Source organism: Carlito syrichta, unplaced genomic scaffold (assembly GCF_000164805.1).
Source record: "Carlito syrichta isolate Samal-C Ts95f unplaced genomic scaffold, Tarsius_syrichta-2.0.1 Scaffold312570, whole genome shotgun sequence".
Classification (NCBI taxonomy): Eukaryota; Metazoa; Chordata; class Mammalia; order Primates; family Tarsiidae; genus Carlito; species Carlito syrichta.
The window spans coordinates 396,117-416,017 of NW_007256666.1; the positions used below are offsets into that span (position 1 = coordinate 396,117).

General features: G+C 37.4%; 1 protein-coding gene across 1 annotated transcript in view; it reads left to right on the plus strand.

Annotated features, from left to right (window-relative positions):
* The window catches only part of UBR1 (ubiquitin protein ligase E3 component n-recognin 1), a 144,870-nt gene that overhangs the window by 89,982 nt on the left and 34,987 nt on the right, over window positions 1-19,901 (plus strand). The window contains exons 28-33 of the mRNA XM_008069944.1: window positions 1,172-1,258; window positions 2,805-2,986; window positions 9,984-10,189; window positions 12,873-12,966; window positions 14,024-14,173; window positions 18,441-18,538. Of these exons, the coding sequence (XP_008068135.1) occupies window positions 1,172-1,258; window positions 2,805-2,986; window positions 9,984-10,189; window positions 12,873-12,966; window positions 14,024-14,173; window positions 18,441-18,538 (817 nt within the window). The remainder of the gene's footprint in view (window positions 1-1,171; window positions 1,259-2,804; window positions 2,987-9,983; window positions 10,190-12,872; window positions 12,967-14,023; window positions 14,174-18,440; window positions 18,539-19,901) is intronic.

Sequence of the window (19,901 nt, forward strand, 5' to 3'; positions counted from 1 at the left end):
AAAAGAGGTAGATAACTATTACAAAAGTAACTTGAACTGTCATTTAGTCCTTGATTTTTTAACTTTTTGTTTAAAGAGAAGAACTCTTTCTCTTGCACAAGTTGAAGTGCAGTGGTATGATCATAGCTCCTTGTAACCTCAGACTCTTGGGCTCAGATGATCCTCTTGCCTCAGCCTCCAGAGTAGCTGGGACTACGGGAACACGCCACCATGCCTAGCAAATTTTTTTTGGCAGAAACAGAGTTTTATTATGTTGTCTAGGCTGATCTTTAACTCCTGGCCTCAAGCTGTCCTCCTGTCAAGGTCTCCCAAAGTGTTGGGATTATATTCTGAGCCAGTACACCCAGTCTAGTCCTTTATTAAGAAAGTAAATAGAGCTGTGATTTAGTCCATTCACATCCTACAGTGCTATAAATTAGAGACCTATTCCTGAAAATGTATTTTCTGTTAGTATACCAAAGTTTATTACCAAAATACAGGAAAAGCACAAGCATGTGATCTTACAGAATAAAGCCATGTTATAAGTGTTCCTTGCGAAAGGCTTTTCCCCATAAGACCAAGGCTCCTTCAAAATGTAAATAAGTTTTATGAATGTATTGCTGAAATACTGACATGTATTAATAAGAATGAAGTATATCTATAAACTGCTGTGGAAATGTCTCTAAACATAAATGATTACATGAAAAAAAGAGGTATGAAACAGTATACATAGTAGAATCTCTTATGAAATTAGTTGTAAATAGTAAATGTATATACTTTGATAATTTTTTCCTAGAGAAAGTATGGGTAATCTTTGTTTTAGTTGTTGCTTTTGGAAAGAGGGATTACAATCCGGGAATGGAAGATTTCACTTTTTATTTTGTATCTTTGTCATTATGTGTACATGCACTAAAAATATTATTGTAAATTTAAAAAATTCTTCCTGGCAACTCTCTAAAGGCATACAGTGGCATGCTCACAACTAATGTACTACTGGTGGACCACTCCTCAGCTGAATTCCTCATGGACCAAGGGAGGTGTTTGTCACAGTCAGGGTCACATTTTAAAAGATGACATATTGAAATAATTTAAGTCAAAAGCTGATGAAGAAATTAGATTAGTGATTTTTTGTGTGTGTGTTCCTGGTTAGTCTAATCAAATCTTTAAACATTTTATCTGTTTTTTTCCTCAGATGTTTGACACAGTGAAGCGATTGAGAGAAAAATCTTGTTTAATTGTAGCAACCACATCAGGATCAGAGTCTATTAAGAATGATGAGGTAATAAAAGTATAATAATGGTTACATTTTCCTCTGTCTTTGAACTTTACTGGGAGGTAAAGCTGCTTCTTTTTATTAGGTAGAACCTGCTTATTGTAAAGTATATGAGATCTGTCCATTGTTCATTCATTATACTTTTATATTGCAGGGATTAATGGTGCTTGACAATTATTTAGTACAGTATGTGTATTTTACAAAAGCAGAGTACATTAGTCTATAGTGGAGCTCTACTAGAAATACCATATTAAATTTTTTTTTTTTTTTGAGTTGGAATCTCACTCTGTTGCCCAGGCTGGAGTGCAGTGGCACAGTCATGGCTACCAGCAGCCTTGACCTGCTGGGCTCAGGTGATCTTTCCACCTCAGCCTTCCAAGTAGCTGGGACTGTAGGCATGCTCCACCATGCCTGGCTAATTTTTTTATTTATTGTAGAGACAAGGTCTCACCAAGTTGGTCAGGCTGGTCTTGAACCCCTAGGCTCAGGCAGTCCTTTCGCCTCCACCTCCCAAAGTGCTGGGATTACAGGCATGAGCTACCACACCTGGCATTAATTTTAAAAATATTTTAAATGTCCGAAATTGGGATATGTCTCACAATCAATGTCTACTCATAATTTAATCACCAGCATCCTTTTTTGTTTGTTTGTTTGCTTTGTCTTTTTGAGTCAGATTCTCACATTATGGCCTAGGCTGGAGTGCAGCCTTGACCCCCTAGGCTGAGGCTATCCTTCTGCTTCAGCTTCCCAAGTAGCTGGTACTACAGGAGTGCACCACCATGCCCAACTAATTTTTTGATTTTTTTGTAGAGATAAGTTCTCACTATGTTGCCTAAGCTGACCTTAAACTCCTGAGCTCAAGCAATTCTCTCACCTCGACCTCCCAAAATACTGGGTATGCAGGCATGAGTCACTCTGCCCAACCAACAACGTTCTTTAATTAGAGAAATGTAAGATAATGATGCATCTTAGATTCAATTAAATACAGTAATATTTAGGTTATGAATTTTCATAATATAGTTAATTTGGTTTTGATGATCCTAATATTTAAATTATTAGAATATTATTTCTGGTTATTATCTGTACTTCCTAAAAGACTAACACATTGTACTTAAGTAAGAATAGAAAATTAAAAAGGCACCAAATACCTCTCAGCAATTTTGTTAAAGTTCTCAGTCTTAGCTATTAGACATCATCAAATTGGTTTAAATTGATTAAATGTCAGTGACTAAGTGACTGATAAGTGATTTTAAAATTTCATTTTATCTAATTTTATTTCTTAATGTACCTTTTTTGAGTATAAAAGGCAATTTATTGGATATTTAAGGTACTTGGCTTTTCACATTAAATTATTGAAATAACCAAAGAAGCAATTAGTTATATTATGTAACGTAGCCTGTAATGCTAATTTCAAAACATTAAATTGAATCTAGGCTTTAATGGATAATCAAGTATTTCAAAATCTTATTCTAAGCAGTTTTGCCAACTGAACAGTGTGTGTAAATTTTTAACAGTGGATTTTTCCCTAATTTTGTGGTTTCTTAATACCCAGATTGCTCATGATAAAGAAAAAGCAGAACGAAAAAGAAAAGCTGAAGCTGCTAGACTACATCGCCAGAAGATCATGGCTCAGATGTCTGCCTTGCAGAAAAACTTCATTGAAACTCATAAACTCATGTATGACAATACATCAGAAATGCCTGGGAAAGAAGACTCCATTATGGAGGAAGAGAGGTAAAACAAAGCAGAACCAAAAATTAGCGGTTTTTGGTTTTTCAGTTTGAGGAGGAAAAATTAAATATTCACTTTAAACTGTGCATTTCTAAAATGTATTTTATGGTAAGAAGAATTCAACTATTTTTAAGCTGGGAAGGTCACTGTGAAGGCTCTAAAATATTTATTGAATAGACGTTTATATTGATAAATGATTCAAGGGCGCAATAAAGTTAAGAAGCTTTATGCACAAAAAGATGAAAGTGAAAGAACAAAAAGTAGAAATCAACTGCTGTTATTTTTATGTATGAGTACTTTTAGATACACATTTATACATCAGTTCACATGTTCCATATTACTTTTATTCTGATAAACATAACTGCAGTTATTGCATATTGGAAACAAATTTTCCTTTTTTTCTTAAAGAGAGAGAAGACAATGCCTATAGCTACAGGCATGCTTAGCATATTGGAATAGAAGTTAAGAAATCCGGTCTTCTGTGTTCTGACTGTAGTATGCTCTTAGAGAAGTCGGTTAGCCTTCTGAGTCATGCTTTGTGGCCTGTCACATAGATACAATGGGAGAGGAAGGAGGCAAAATAATGGTGCTTTGAAAGGCCTTCCAAGAAATTTAAAATACTGAAAATATCCCCTTACACCCATTTTTAAAAACAAGCTTTCACTACTATTTAAGACAGTGTGTTGTAAGTACAACATGTATTGTAAAACTGTGCTTTTGCAATAATAGTAAACATATTATAACCTATGTGATATGTCCATAATCCTAAAGCTGAGTATGCCAACAAGGACCATAAAAAGTAATGACTATATTGAAGATTAAATAAAAAAAGATGTGAAAACAAGCTTTCCTTGGCCAACTATAGTGTAATAAAATTAGAAATAAGTAAAAATTTAAAAAACAAATGGAAGTCCCACCTCTAGATAGCATGTATTGACAACATACTATTTAAAAAGTAGTTAGAAACTACTGACAATAAAAGTAGAAAATATAAGCAAAACTGATTTCATTATTTATTTATATTGCCTCATTGATCGATCATGTAATTTATGAATGTGTTCTCATTGAAAACAATTCAGGCCAGGCTCGGTGGGTCAGCATGTAATCCCAGCACTTTGAGAGGCCGAGGTGAGTGGATTGCCTGAGCCCGCGGGTTCAAGACCCGCCTGGGCAACTTGGCGAGCCCTCATCTCTACAATAAATCAAAAAATGAGCCGGGCGTGGTAGCGCTTGCCTGTAGTTCCAGCTACTTGGCAGCCTGAGGCGGAAGGATCGCCGGCGCCCAGCAGGTTGCGACTGCGGTGGCCGGGAGCGGCCATTGCACTCCAGTCTGGGCGACAGAGTGACACTCCAACTCAAAAAAAAAAGAAAACAATTCAAATAAGTCAGTATGTCCCCTTTGACCATCCTCTTACATGCCTGCTCTTTCTTCACATATAACCATGATTATAAATTATTATTGTTCTAGACTTCTTTCTACACATCTATAAACATGTGTACATGAAGACATAATGAAGTTCATTTCATGTTTTTAGTGTTTTACCATATATTTTGTTCTTCAGCTTGCTTTCTCAATATCTTATAAATCTTTTCATATTAGTACATATAGCTCTATACTATAGATTCTACATCGTTTATGACTTCTGCATGGTCTTACATGGTATGGATGTAAAATATTTATTTGATTTTGGACATTTAGGTAATTTCTAATTTCCCTTATTGCAATTTGTTTGAATCTTTTTGGATGTTCCTCCTTGTGCAACTGTGCAAGAACTTCTCAAGGATAGAATACAGTAAGTGAAAAGGCAGGGTCACAGTTTTAATAGACATGGTCACATTGCCCTCCAAAATGGTTTCATTAATTTCCAATCCTGACAGTGCCTAAGAGTGCCTATTTACTCACAGAAACAAAGAACTGAGTACCACATGTTCTCACTCATAAATGGACTTTGAACAATTATCATAATATTATAAGAAAGGGATTGGCAGTAGGAAACTGCTGGGGAGGGGCTGGATTGGCAGAAGTGGGAAACTGCCAGGGGAGGTGGGGCACACCTCATCAACAAGGGATCTGCACAATGAACATTTGTATACCCAGCCCTGAGTTGTATCCCACATTTTTAAAATTTAAAATGAAAAAATAAAAAAAATAAAAAAACAGCAACAACAAATAAAGGAGTGCCTATTTACTTTATTCTCACCAATACTTAGCTATTGACCAGGTGTGGTGGCTTACACCTATAATCCCAGCACTTTGGGAGGCTGAGGTGAGAGGATTGCCTGAGCCTACAGGTTCGAGACCAGCCTGGGCCACTTGGTGAGACCTCATCTCTACAATTAAAAAAAAAGAGAGAAAAAATACTTAGCTATTATCAGTACTTATTTTATCTTATCAGAATTACAAATTTGTACCAATCTGACTAAATTCCCGGACGACTAGTTAGTACTAGTTTGTACTACCCCTCCCTCCAGCTGTGTCCAGCGACTGATGATCCCTCCCTTGTGCTAATGTGATTAATGTTCAGGTTCCCTTATGAGTGAGAACATGTGGTATTCAGTTCTTTGTTTCTGTGATAGATAACAAAGTATGATGGTCTCCAGCTCCATCCAATTTGATGTGAAGTTCATTTTTTTTCTTCTTTATGGCTGCATAATACTCTATCGTGTATATGTACCATATTTTTCTTATCTAGTCTACTTTCAATGGACAGTAGGGTTGGTTTTTGTTATTGTGAATAGTGAGGCTATAAACATGCGTGTGTCTTTTTTGTAGATTGACATATGTTCCTCCAGTTATATTCCCAGGAGAGGGATTGCTGAATCTTATAGAAGGTCAATTTCTAGTTCTTTTAGGAATCGCCATACTACTTTCCATAGAGGTTGAACTGGCTTGCACTCCCAACAACAGTGTAGAAACATTCCCTTTTCTTCGCACCCATGCCAGTATCTATTGTTTTTTAATTTATTAATGATGGCCATCCTTACTGGAGTTAGGTGGTATCTCATTGCAGTTTTGATTTACATTTCTCTGATTAGCGAGGCTGAGCATTTTTTTTTTTTTTTTGAGTTGGAGTCTCACTCTGTCGCCCAGACTGGAGTGCAGAGGCCGCTCCTGGCCACCGCAGCCTCAACCTGCTGGGCTCTGGAGATCCTTCTGCCTCAGCCTTCCCAGTAACCGGAATTACAGGCACGTGCTACCATGCCTGGCTGATTTTTTGATTTATTGTAGAGATGAGGTCTCGCCTGCCCAGGCGGGTCTCGAACCCGCGGGCTCAGGCAATCTACTCACCTCAGCCTCCCAAAGGCGCGGGATTACAGGCTGAGCCACCAAGCCCGGCCTGAGCATTTTTTAATGTATCTGTTGACTGCTTATAGATCTTTTTTGAAAAGTGTCTATTGGTGTTCTTTGCCCACTTTTTAATAGGCTTTTTTTTTTTCCTTTCAGCTTGTTTGATTTCCTTATAGATCCTGGATGTTAGGCCTTTGTCAGATACATAATTAGCAAATATTTTTTCCCTTACTATGGGTTATCTCCCCACTCTCTTGATGGTTTTTTGCTGTGCAAAAGCTTTTCAGTTTGATGAGGCCCCACTTGTCTTAGTTTTTAATGGCTTTCGCTTTTGGGGATTTGGTCAAGAATTGGTTGTCTACTCCGATGTCTATAAGAGTGTTTCCTACATTTTCTTCCAGGGTTCTTATAGTTTGAGGTTTTGTGTTCAGGTCTTTGATTCATTTAGCATTGAGTTTTGTATATGGTGATGGGTAGGGGTCCAGTTTCGTTCTTCTGCATGTGGTCAGCCAGTTTTCCTAGCACCATTTGCTAAATATGGTCTCCTTTCCCCGGTTGTTGTTATTGGTGGCTTTGTCAAAGATGAGTTGGTTTAGCAATCAAGTTTTTGCTTCTGGAATCTCTGTCCTGTTCCATTGGTTTGTAAGCCTGTTCTTGTACCAACACCAGACTGTTTTGGCTACTGTATCATTGTAGTAAAGTTTGAAGTCTGGAAATGTGATATGTCCCACTTTGTTCTTTTGCTGAGGATAGTTTTGGCTATTCGTTATCTTTTTCGTTTCCATATGACTTTTTGTTTTGTTTCCAGGTCTGAGAAAAATTATGTTGGTAGTTTTGATGGGTAATGCATTGAATCTCTAGATTGCCTTGGGTAGAATGGACATTTTGACAATATTGATTCTTTCAATCCATGAGCATGGAATATTTTTCCATTTGTGTCATCCTTGATTTCTTTGAGCAGCGTTTTATACTTCTCATTGTAAAGATCTTTCACTTGTTCAAGAAAGCTTTCCCTATTCCAAAACCTCAAATATATTCTGTTTTGTTTTGTTTTGTTCAAGAGACAGGATCTCACTCTGTAACCTTGACTGAAGTACAATGGCATGATCATATCTCACTTCAGACTCCAACTTCTGGGCTCAAGAGTTCCTCCTACCTCTGCCTTCCAAGTATCTGGGATTACAGTCACACAACACCTCAGCTGTCTAATTTTTTAATTTTTTTGTAGAGACAGAGTCTTGCTATGTTGTTGGAGTACAGTGGCTATTCACAGGCATGAGTATAGCACACTATAGCCTTGAACTCCTAGACTCAAACAATCCTCCTGTTTCAGCCTCCTGAGTAGTTAAGACAACAGGCATATGCCATCATTCCTAGCCAAAATTGTCATTACATAGTTATATTAATATGTTTTCATTTTAAAAATTGAATGCTAGAGATAAAGCTAAAGTTCCATTTGAGCATCAACCCAAATCCTGGACATCTTTCTGCTCTTTCTCAGAGGTTCTCTGGTTGTAAGTTTTATGAGTATCTTGCCAGAATTTTTACATGCTATTACATACAAATGCATATAACCACAGAAATTTTATAGTGTCCAACTGGGCACAGTGGCTCATACCTGTAATCCCAGCACTTTGGGAGGCTGAGGCAAGAGGATCACTTGAGCCTAGGGGTTTGAAACCAGCCTAGGCAACATACTAAGACCTCTACAAAAGTTGAAACATTAACCAGGTGTGGTTGTACATGCTTGTAGTCCCAGCTACTCAGGAGGCTTAGGCAGAAGGATGGCCCGAGTCCAGGAGATCAAGAATGTGGTAAGCCATGATCTTGTCACTGCATTCCAACCTGGGCAACAGAGTGAGACCTCAACTCACAAAAAAAAGAAAATGTATAGTGTCATTCAGACTTTCAGCCTTTTCTTTTTATTTGTATTAATGGTATTATGTGTATATCATTCCATAACTTCCCATTTTTACTTAATAGTATGTCTTGAAAAATCTATATATGTTCTTACATATCAAATGAGTTCAGTGTTTCTCAATCTTGACATTTGGGCAGCAATTCTGTTTCTGAAAGACTGTTCCATGAATTGTGAGATATTTAGCATCTCATGCCCATGAGTACCTTATGATAATCAAAAAGTAAGCCTCTTACATATGTTTATTACTATATGCCTCCTAGAGGTGGTACCAGACCTACTTGAGACCCACCTTTTAAAAACTACGTAATGAAGCCTGGTGCAGTGGCTTACACCTGCAATCCCACTACTTTGGGAGGTAGAGGCTAAAGGGTTGCCTGAACCTACGGGTTTGAGACCAGCTTGGGCAACATGGCAAGACCTCATCTCTACAAAAAATAAAAAAAATTAACTGGGCATGATGGCACACATCTGTAGTTCCAGCTATTTGGAAGGCTGAAGTGGAAGGATCTCCTGAGCCCAGCAGGTCAACGCTGCAGTGGCATGAGCATGCCACTGCTCAGCAGCTGAGCAACAGAGTGAGGCTCCAACTCAATAAATAAATAAATACATAAATAAATGAATACATGAATAAATAAATATTAAAACTACATAATGTTTATATTATATAAGTTCCTTTACATGATTGATGTACATTTATTTCCAGTTGGTTGAATGGTGTACCATATTTCAGGGAGCTTCTTGCACAGAGGCAATCTTGCAAAGTAGTTCAGAGCATGGTCTGTGAGGCCAGATTCCCTGGGTTAAATCCTGGCTCTGCTACTTACTAGTGATGAGTCATTAGTTAAGTCTGTAGTTTCAGTTTATCTGAAAAATCCTACCTTGTAGGATTATTCTAAGGATTAAGTAAGTAAACATGTAAAATATTTGAGATAGTGCATGACTTCACAATCAGCACATTGTAAATTTTTGCTATTGTGTATATATTAATATTGCACACATCAGTAGATCCTAAGAATTTCTGAATCTTTAAGGTGTAAGTTTTTTAGTTTGAATAGCTACCATAATAGAATAGAAACCTCAATACCTAATGACAGAAAATGGATAACACTATTATGGCACATATAGTAAGAATACTGTGCAGCCATCTAAAAATGTTTCTGAAGAAATTTTAATGGCATCAGAATATAACAAAGAAGCAAGTGAATAAAGCAGGATGTAAATCTGGGTATATAATGTGATGCTATTTATATAAAGAAGTATATTATCAGTATATAACAAAGATATAAGTAAATAAAGCAGGATACAAATCTGTATATAATTTGATGTCATTTATGTGAAGAAGTATAAGTAGCAGACTATAAGGAAATATGCAAGATTACTAATGGTCATCTCTAGGTTGTGGGAATATAATGCTTTTTATTTTCTTTATACTTTTCTTGATTTTCCTAAATTTCTTCAGTAAGCATGCATTACATTTATAGTCAGAAAAGACTAATAACCCAGTAAATTAAGTAAAATTGTTGGTATAGTGAATTAAATATAATTATAGTATGTATTCTATTTTTTTATCTTTTTACACTTAGCAGCACCTGTGCATTCTAATAAACAAATAATTGATAAAAGCCAGAAAAGTCAAGGGGAAAACTTTTAAGTTAATATTACTAAATACCATTTTTAAAAAAATTATTTTTGTACTTAATGATCTTGCTTATAGTTACTTAAAATCTACCAAAATATAAAGACAAGTGACCAAAACATGTGTCCTCATTTCTGGTCATTTCTTTTGATAGCACCCCAGCAGTCAGTGACTACTCTAGAATTGCTTTGGGTCCTAAACGGGGTCCGTCTGTTACTGAAAAGGAGGTGCTGACATGCATCCTCTGCCAAGAAGAGCAAGAGGTGAAAATAGAAAATAATGCCATGGTATTATCAGCTTGTGTCCAGAAATCCACCGCCTTAACCCAACACAGGGGAAAACCTATAGAACTCTCAGGGGGTATGTATTGTTTAACAAATTATATCCTTTTGAGAATTTCATTTCATGCCTATGTTAATTGAAAAAATACTATATGGAAGTTTGGGAGTGAGGCTATATTTAGTGCTATTTGATCAGATCACAATTTACCCATATGTAAAATAGTCTAGATTTTTACATGTCATATGACTGCTTTGTTTTATTGTTTTGTTTTTAATTTTTGTTAGAGCTTGGCCACATTGTTCATTCTATCACTCTGTCTGTCTTCTTCCCTGTCTCTGTTTCTTTTAGCTGAACCACTTCAAAGTAGGTTGCAGGCATCATAAAGTTTCTTCCCTAAATATTTCTACATGTATTTTCTAAAATTGAGGACTATCTGTTGTATATCTTCCATACTCTTATCATATTTAAGAATGTTAGTAATTCAGTATAAAATCCATATTTTCCCAACTGTTCTCAAAGTATCTTCAATAGCTAGACTTTTTTTTCCCCACTCATAGTCCAAACATGTTCCATGTGTTGCTTTGATTGTCTTCTTTTGTCGACTTTAATCTAGAATAGTCCCTTCTCTCTTTGTGTCTGTCTGTCTGTCTGTCTCTCTCTCTCTCTCTCTCTCATTTTTAAAGATGTGGCGCAAAAAAATTAAAAATTAAAAAATGAGATGTGGCGTACAATTCAGAGTTAGGTATACAAATGGTCATTGTACAGGTAAAATCCGGGCCTCACTTTGGTCCCCATCTCACTCTGTCACCCAGTGGCATGAGCATAGCCCACCACAGCCTTGACCTCCTGGGCTCAAGCAATCCTCCCACCTCACCCCCTCAACCTCCTGTCTCTCTCTTTTTTAATTATGATAACTTTTTTGAAGAATTCAAACCAATTGTTTTGTATAATGTTTCACATGGTGAATTTGTCTGATTGTTGCCTCATTATTAGATTCATGTTAAACATTTTCTTGGGTAGAATTCTAATTAGGTAATACATTGCATTTCTTACATCACATCAGAAATTAGATGCTTTATTTTTTAAATACCCTGGGAAGAATAATAATGATAATAAAGGCTAACATTTATTGAATACTTAACATGTGCTAGGAATTTTTTAAATATTTTAATGTGTATTCACTTATTTAATCCTCACAACAGCCTGTGAGTTAGGTATTGACTCCATTTCACAGATGTGTGAACTCTGAGGCATAGAAAAGCAAGTAACTTGCCCAAGACCATGAGTTATAAGTGATGAAACCCGAATTTGAAATCCCTAATCTGTGCTTTTTTTCTACTAGGTTATAATTCTCCTAAATATTCCTTAAAACAGTGGTTCTCAACTCTTGGGCCACAGAGCTGTAGTAATATGTGGCCTTGTAGAAACTGGGCTGCACAGCAGGAGGTGAACAGTGGTCTGTATTTACAGCTGCTCTCCATTCCCCTTGCTTATATTACTACCTGAGCTCCATTTCCTGTCAGAGCAGCAGCAGCCTTAGATTCTCATAGGAGCACGAACCCTATTGTGAACTGTGTATGTGAGATATCAAGATTGCACCCTCCTCATGAGAATCTAATGGCTAAGGAGCTGAGGTGGTGATGCTAACCCTGGGAAGTGGCTGCAAACACAGATTAACATTAAGAGTGAATTTTGATTGCCTGGCGACCTTAATAAACCATTGCTTGCAGACTTAAATCAAAACTCTATCAATGAGTGGCAAGTACCTGAATTGTACAACTGCATCTGGTGGCAGGCTTTAAGTCAGAATCTGACACTTATTTTAGTATGCCCATGGCCCACCCATTATTTTATTTCCCACTTCTGTTCATACCTCTTTTTTTGATGGTGAGTTGTGTAATTATTTCATTGTATATTACAATAATAATAGAAATAAAGCACAAAATAAATGTTATGCACTTGAATCATACTGAAACCACTACGCTTACTCCCCTTCACCCCAGGTCCATGGAAAAATTGTCTTCTACGAAACTGGTCCCTGATGCCACCAGATGGGTGGGGACTGCTGCCTTAAAATAATTATCCAGTCAGGTTACTCTTAAAATTAAAAAAGTAAATTATGCTTGAATCATAGAAAATCACTTCAACACGGCCAGGTATGGTAGCTCATACCTTTAAACCCAGTGCTTTGGGAGGTCAGGGTAGGAGAATCACTTGAGGCCAGGAGTTGAGACCAGCCTGGACAATATAAGGAGACCCTATCTCTTTAAAAAATAATAAAATTCACTGGTATGATATTGTGCTCCTGTACTACTAGGTATTTGGGAGGGTGAGGGAGGATCACTTGAGCCCAGGAGTTTGAGACTATAGTGTGCTGTGATTGTACCACTACACTCCAGCCTGGGCAACAGAGTGAGGGAAAAAAAAAAAAAGGAAAGAAAGAAAAGAAAATCACTTCAGCAACAAAGATAATGCAGTTTAACCTAGTGTTCAAAATTAAAATGTAAATCAAAGATAGAATTATCATTAGTCTATACTTACTTTAGAGTCATATCTAACAGTCTAGTTTTATGCATTTCTCTTTTTTATTACTATTAAGAATATATATCCTGCTGTCATGATACTGTAGCACTTTGCTTGGACATTCCTAAGAAAATTTGTGAATAGACTTTGGACCTGATAACCCCTCTTTCTCTCCCACCACCCTTCCTTATAACTTTGGAAGAGATGCATACATCTTATTTTTGTCTTCTTGTACCAGAAACCCTGGACCCACTTTTTATGGATCCAGACTTGGCATATGGAACTTACACAGGAAGCTGTGGTCATGTAATGCATGCAGTGTGCTGGCAGAAGTAAGTTGTCCTTCTGACATGTTCTTGAAAGAGACTAGGAACATTGAAGTTCACTCAAGGCCACAAAAAGGCATGTTTTCTCATGTCTTCTTTTCTTTCTTATTTGAATAGTTGAAGCAGTTTTAGTTTCTAATTGTTTGCATGATACTAATTGTTACCAGCCTTGGAAAGTAGTGTATAAAGTTATCAACTTTGGATTTTTTCTATTCTTTTGTGCTTGCCTTCCACTAATCAGTTGCTCTTCATTAGTATTCATGTTTTAAAAAAATTTTTAATTTTATTCCCCTCAAAGCACACTGCAGTGAAAAGTACCTTTGAAATAGAAAATAGGGCCAGGATCGGTGGCTCAGACTATAATCCCAGCACTTTGGGAGGCCAAGGCGAGTGGATTGCCTGAGCCCATGGGTTCAAGACCAGCCCAGGCAACTTGGCGAGACCTCATCTCTACAATAAATAAAAATTTAGCTGGGCATGGTAGTGCGCGCCTGTAGTTTTGGCTACTTGAAAGGCTGAGGCAGAAGGATCGCCAGAGCCCAACAGGTTGACGTTGGGGTGGCTGTGAGTATGCCACTGCACCCCAGCCTGGGCGACAGAGTGAGGCTCTAACTCAAAAAAAAAAAAAAAAGAAAATAGAACAAAAGCTCTAGTTTTGTCTCTGGAAAAGATAAAATTCAGAAATGTAATTCTAAGAAATGTTTTGTGCAGAGTTTACCCATTTGGTGTTAGATTAAAATACACGATTTTCCTATGATAGCCCTCACTAGTTGGTCATTGGAAACTGAGGGAAGTAGTATCTGCAAGTATCTCCATGCTGTTGAGGCAGGAGAAAAGTCATGATTCAGTAAACTTATTTTTAAATTTGTATCTGCCCTGATGTATTTTCCAGTCTGCTCCCAAAAGAAAAGGCAGCCTCTTTCTTCCATAATTATACCTTCTGTATTTTTGCATGTAGTTTCTATAGATGCTTACTGGGGTGGTTATTCCAGGGTTTATTCTTGGATTCGAGCAAAGATACATGTGTAGTTCTAAATGGGCCTGTGTTTTTGGAATTTTACAGGTATTTTGAAGCTGTACAGCTGAGCTCCCAGCAGCGTATTCATGTTGACCTTTTTGACTTGGAAAGTGGAGAGTATCTTTGCCCTCTTTGCAAGTCTCTGTGCAATACTGTGATCCCCATTATTCCTTTGCAACCTCAGAAGATAAACAGGTATATTTTAATTTATGTTTTGGTTAATTTCTTGAAAGCTGTCTTTAGTTCTTTTATTTGTACCTGTTGTGTTAGATTACTAGTTTACACTTTAAAAGAGTTAATACTTTTCTATTTTGTAATTTGTATCATACTTTAAAAATGTGATTAAAAGCTTAATTTTTGGACTTGAATATTTATCTACTCAAATCTATGTGTTGTGCAGCAGCCATTATAGCAATAGAACTCCAATCTCTGTCTTAACACTCACATGAACAAAGATGTAAAAAAAACGTATTAGCCAGGTTCGGTGGCTCAGCCTGTAATCCTACGCTTTGGGAGGCTGAGGTGAGTGGATTGCCTGAGCCCGCGGGTTTGAGACCCACCTGGGCAACTTGGCGAGACCTCATCTCTACAATAAATCAAAAAATTAGCCGGGCGTGATAGTGCATGCCTGTAATTCCGGCTACTCAGAAGGCTGAGGCGGAAGGATCGCCGGAGCCCAGCAGGTCAAGGCTACGGTGACCGGGAGCGGCCACTGCACTCCAGTCTGGGTGACAGAGTGAGACTCCAACTCAAAAAAAAAAAAAGTATTCCTTCCTTGGCTCTTTGCCATCGTCAGAGTTGCCATTTGGTGTTTGGTAGCTCTGATGTTCTTTGTATTTCTTTTTTTATTCTATTTTTCTAAAGGTCCAAATGCTATAGCTTTAGACACATGAACAAAATGTTACTGTTAAGATAAGATAAATAAAAACACTATCTTCATCACATTTATCTTTGGAAAGTGTTGAATCCCATGGTGTTTCTAAATTTTTATATTTTGATTATATAAAAGTGGAATTTAACAGTAAATTCATTTGTTTTTATGATAATTTGAACACTTAATGATATATTTCTGTATTCTCACTCTTCTATATGATGATAACAGTACTATTTATATTGTTGCTATTTCAGTTGCTTTAAAACTCCTTGAATTTGTAATGATAAACCTAAGTTCTGCTAAAGAAAATGGGTTTTTTTGTTTTGTTTTTTTTTGGTTTTTTTTTTGAGTTGGAGTCTCACTCGGTCGCCTAGACTGGAGTGCAGTGGCCGCTCCCGGCCACCACAGCCTCACCTGCTGGGCTCCGGCGATCCTTCTGCCTCAGCCTTCTGAGTGGCCAGAATTACAGGCACGCGCTATCATGCCCGACTGATTTTTTGATTTATTGTAGAGATGAGGTCTCGCCAAGTTGCCCAGACGGGTCTTGAACCCGCGGGCTCAGGCAATCCACTCACCTTAGCCTCCCAAAGGCACGGGATTACAGGCTGAGCCACCGAGCCCGGCTAGAAAATGGTTTTATTGATAAAAATTCCTTTAATATGTCCCCATAACATAGAGTTCAGAGATGTTAGGTTTGGCAAGCAGTACTGATAAATAGTTGCTCTAGCTCTACTATTCTGTGTCATTGAAAAGCCTAATTTGGAAATTGTCTTCCTCAGCATATTGGGACATAGAATGTCATCTTTCAGGAAGAAGGTAGAGTCAGAAAAAGTTATCCTTCCCTTACTGAGTAATGTGTTCTAGGAACTCTAATAAGCACATGGTGCACTATCTTATTTAATTCTCACAATAACCTAATGAAGTAGATACTCTTATTTCCATTTAAAGATAAGGAATTGGAGACTATGGGTAGTTTTTACTTATCCCAAGACAGATCCAGGATTTGAACCCAGACCTGACTCCAAAGCCTTACTTAACTATAGACCAGAAGACAAAGATAAAATAAATCATAATAAAATAAAGTGACTTTCCAACTTCTTGTTAGCCTGTATAAGCCATTTTTACACAATGGCTCCCCAAAATAAGGATTATTATTTATTCTTATTAAGGAATATGCAGCTACTGCTTTCCTTGATGTCTTTAAGAATAGGATGCTTCAGGGTAATCCTTATTATCAAGTCTCTTAGAACCCTGGAACACTATTTTTTTTTTGAGTTGGAGTCTCTGTCTGTCGCGTAGGCTAGAGTGCAATGACACGCTTATGGCCACTGCAGCCTCAACCTGCTGGGCTCAGGCGATTCTTCTGCCTTAGCCTTCCAAGTAGCTGGAACTATAGGCATGCGCCACCATGCCCAGCGAGGTCTCACCATGTTGCTCAGGCTGGTCTTGAACTCGTGGGCTCAAGCAATCCTCTCACCTCCACCTTCCAAAGTGCTGGGATTATAGACATGAGCCACTGCACCCAGCTAACACTTTTAATCTATAGTAATAGTTTTGTTACCCTGGATCTGAAATATGTAATTTTATATAACATTTTTATTAGGCATTTGCACTTACCTGTATAGTTGAATATATTTGCCTTTTTGTACTTAAGAAAATTAGTACAAGTATAATCTAAGATGTTACAAATAACAGCATATAAAAATTATTATTTTGATTAAAGATTTATCACAAATTTATAATATAAATTTATCAAAAATATAAAACCAATGAGTACATATTTCTAAAGATACTGATCATAGTCAGTCTATAGCACACTTTCAATTTTGAGAATCAAAAAAATTTCTTGGGTCAACTTTGTGCCCAAATGTCTGAATTTTGACACAGTTCATTTTAACTTCACTCAGGACTATTGTTTCAGTAAACAGATTTCTACTTTATAGTCTTTTTTAATAACACTGTTTCTGGTCCCCCCCCTTTTTAATAACCCTGTTCTTTTTTTTTTTTGAGTTGGAGTCTCACTTCTTTGCCCAGGCTGGAGTACAGTGGCGTGCACACTCACGGCCACCCCAGCATCGACCTCCTGGGCTCCAGCGATTCTTCTGCCTCAGCCTTCCAAGTAGTTGGAACTACAAGGCACACGCTAACACGCCCGGCTAATTTTTGATTTATTGTAGAGATGAGGTCTCGCCAAGTTGCCTAGGCGGGTCATGAACCCGCGGGCTCAGGCAATCCACTCACCTCAGCCTCCCAAAGTTACAGGCTGAGCCACCGAGCCCGGCTACCCTCTTCTTGATAACAGTCTGGACTGGGCGCAGTGTCTCAACCTGTAATCCCAGCACTTTGGGAGGCTGAAGCAAGAGGATTGCCTGAGCCTGGGGGTTCAAGACCAGCCTGGGCGACTTGGTGAGACCTCGTCTCTACAATAAATAAAAAAATAAGCCAGGCATGGTAGCGTGCACCTGTAGTTCCAGCTACTTGGAAGGCAGAGACAGAAGGATCACCTAAGCCCAGCAGGTCAAGGCTGTGGTGGCCGTGAGCGTGCACTGCCCTCCAGCTGGATGACAGAGTGAGACTCCAACTCAATAATAACAGTCTGGATCAAGTCCCTGCTCTTACGAAATTTACATTTCAGGAAGGAAAGTCTGGCAGTAACACAAAAAAGACAAGGTGTTGAGTAGTGGGAAATACCATGAAAAAAACTAAAGCGTCAGGGTAAAGGGCTAAAGACAAATTGGAGCATGAGGCTAATTACAGTTAGCAGGGAGCTCCTTTCTGAGATGGTGACATGTGAATAGAGACCTCAGTGAAGTGAGAGATAAGTAGCACTACTCTGGAAGAAAATTCTAAGCATAGAAAATATCAAGAGCAGAGGTCCCAAATTAGGAACCCAGTTGTCATGTTTGGGGCACAGCAAGAAGGCAGTGTGCCCAGAATGGAGCAAACAAAGACGAGATCATAAGAGGGCTTATCAACTAAAAGTTAGAGTTTTTATATGTGATGAGAAACCACTGGAGTATTTTGAACAGGGGAGTGATAATGATTCAATTTACATTTTTAGGAGATCCCTCTAGCTGCTGTATGATGAATTCACAATTAATAATGAAACACAGGAATAGAAGCAGGAAGAACAGTTAGGAGTCTATTGAAGTAATCCAGGTGAGGGCTTATGTGACTTGGAGTAGGGTAGTAGTCGTAGAGCTAGAAGGAAGTAACCAACTTGGGACATATTTAGAATGTCAAACCTGCAAGACTAGCTAACAGATTTGAATGTGGAGTGTGAGAGAATCAGAGGAATCAGTGACAACACCCAGTTTTTGACTTGAGCAACTATAGAATGGTGATTACATTTCCTGACATTGCTTCTGGGTGATGGGCATATGGGTCGTATCTTATTTCTTGCACATTAAAAATTCCCCTCCCCTCCCAGAAAGCTACTATTTTCAGTCACATTTCTATGACCTAGAAAATTAACCTGGAAGAATTTAACTTTTTTATATAGCCATTTATCCAAGGAAAGACTAAGTTCAGCTTTTCAGTTTGACTTTGTACCAATGGCTTTAATGATTTTTAAATATCATTTTTCAGTGAGAATGCAGAAGCACTTGCTCAACTTTTGACCCTGGCACGATGGATACAGACTGTTCTGGCCAGAATATCAGGTTATAATATAAAACATGCTAAAGGTTTGCTTGAAATTACTTATATTAGATGTGTGAAAACTATGTCAGAATCTTTATTTTTTTAAAGAAATTATTACGCTAAATATGACTCACAGGTACATTTTTGTTGAATATCAGGAAATAGATGTTTTTGAAGCTAAGACTAAGTTTGGCTTAAATCACTCTACTCAATTTAATCGTTTTTTATACTGGGAGACAATAAAGACTATGTTTAAATTGTCTATTCAGTCTATCTGATTATTCCAATCAACCAGACTACTTGAAATCTTAAATCTTAAATCTTAGATTCAAGATTCATCTGAATAACTAAGATCTGCCAGGTGTGGTTGCTCATACCTATAACCCTAGCTCTTTGGAAGGCTGAGGTGGGAGGATTGCTTGAGGTCAGGCGTTTGGGACCAGCCTGGGCAACATAGCATGATCCCATCACTACAAAAATTTAAAACATAAAAAAGTTTTAAAATAAATAAATCCCTAAAATCCAGTTACTGGCTATGTGATCTCGATGCAAGTTACTTGAGCTCTGTGTGCCTCAACTTCTTATTTGCAAATCAAGGATAGCAATAGTACCTATTTCATTGGTTGAAGGTTTCAGTTATTATATGTAAAGTACAATAGTTCGTGGTTCATAGTAAGTGCTAATAAGTGTTAGCAATTACCATTACTAGTATTGTTAATATGTTGTCAGGAATAGTAATAACAAAAACAACATTTTTAAACTGTTGCATTATTTACCTATTCACAATTGAGGGACAAGTATCACTATTAATAGGGATGTGCTTAAAAATATAGAAAGGGCATTTAAAAAATTCAGCAAAGAAAATTTGTCTTTCTTTTTTAGGCTATGAATCAATAGGATGAAGAAGGCAGAGTCCAGTATTTTAGAAATTGTCTTCTTCTTCCTTCATTGGTTCTAAAATTGATGAGAAATATTCCTAGAAAATATTCCAGAATATTTCTAGGTGTTTGCTCAAACTATTTGTTTTATTTCTGCCATCCATACCTTATTGTATTTATCTAAATTTTTCCTGATTATTTCAACCTCTATTATGCTTAATTAATTATGTCTTTTCAGTTATATACTTTCAGGGTAAATGAGGGATATATACAAAAGCTATAAGAAAATTACAGATGGTGATTTTATTTCTTTCACCATAGTAAATCTAAGTTATCATATATTTATGATATTTAATTGTACTCTCAGCACTGTACAGAGCATTATGTTCCCTGACTTGTGGATCTCACATGTGTGCATGTTATTCAGTTAAGAGAATGGTACAAAAAGAAGTGGCATTAATAACTAGATTTTATAGCTGGGCTCGGTGGCTCAGCCTATAATCCCGCGCCTTTGGGAGGCTGAGGTGAG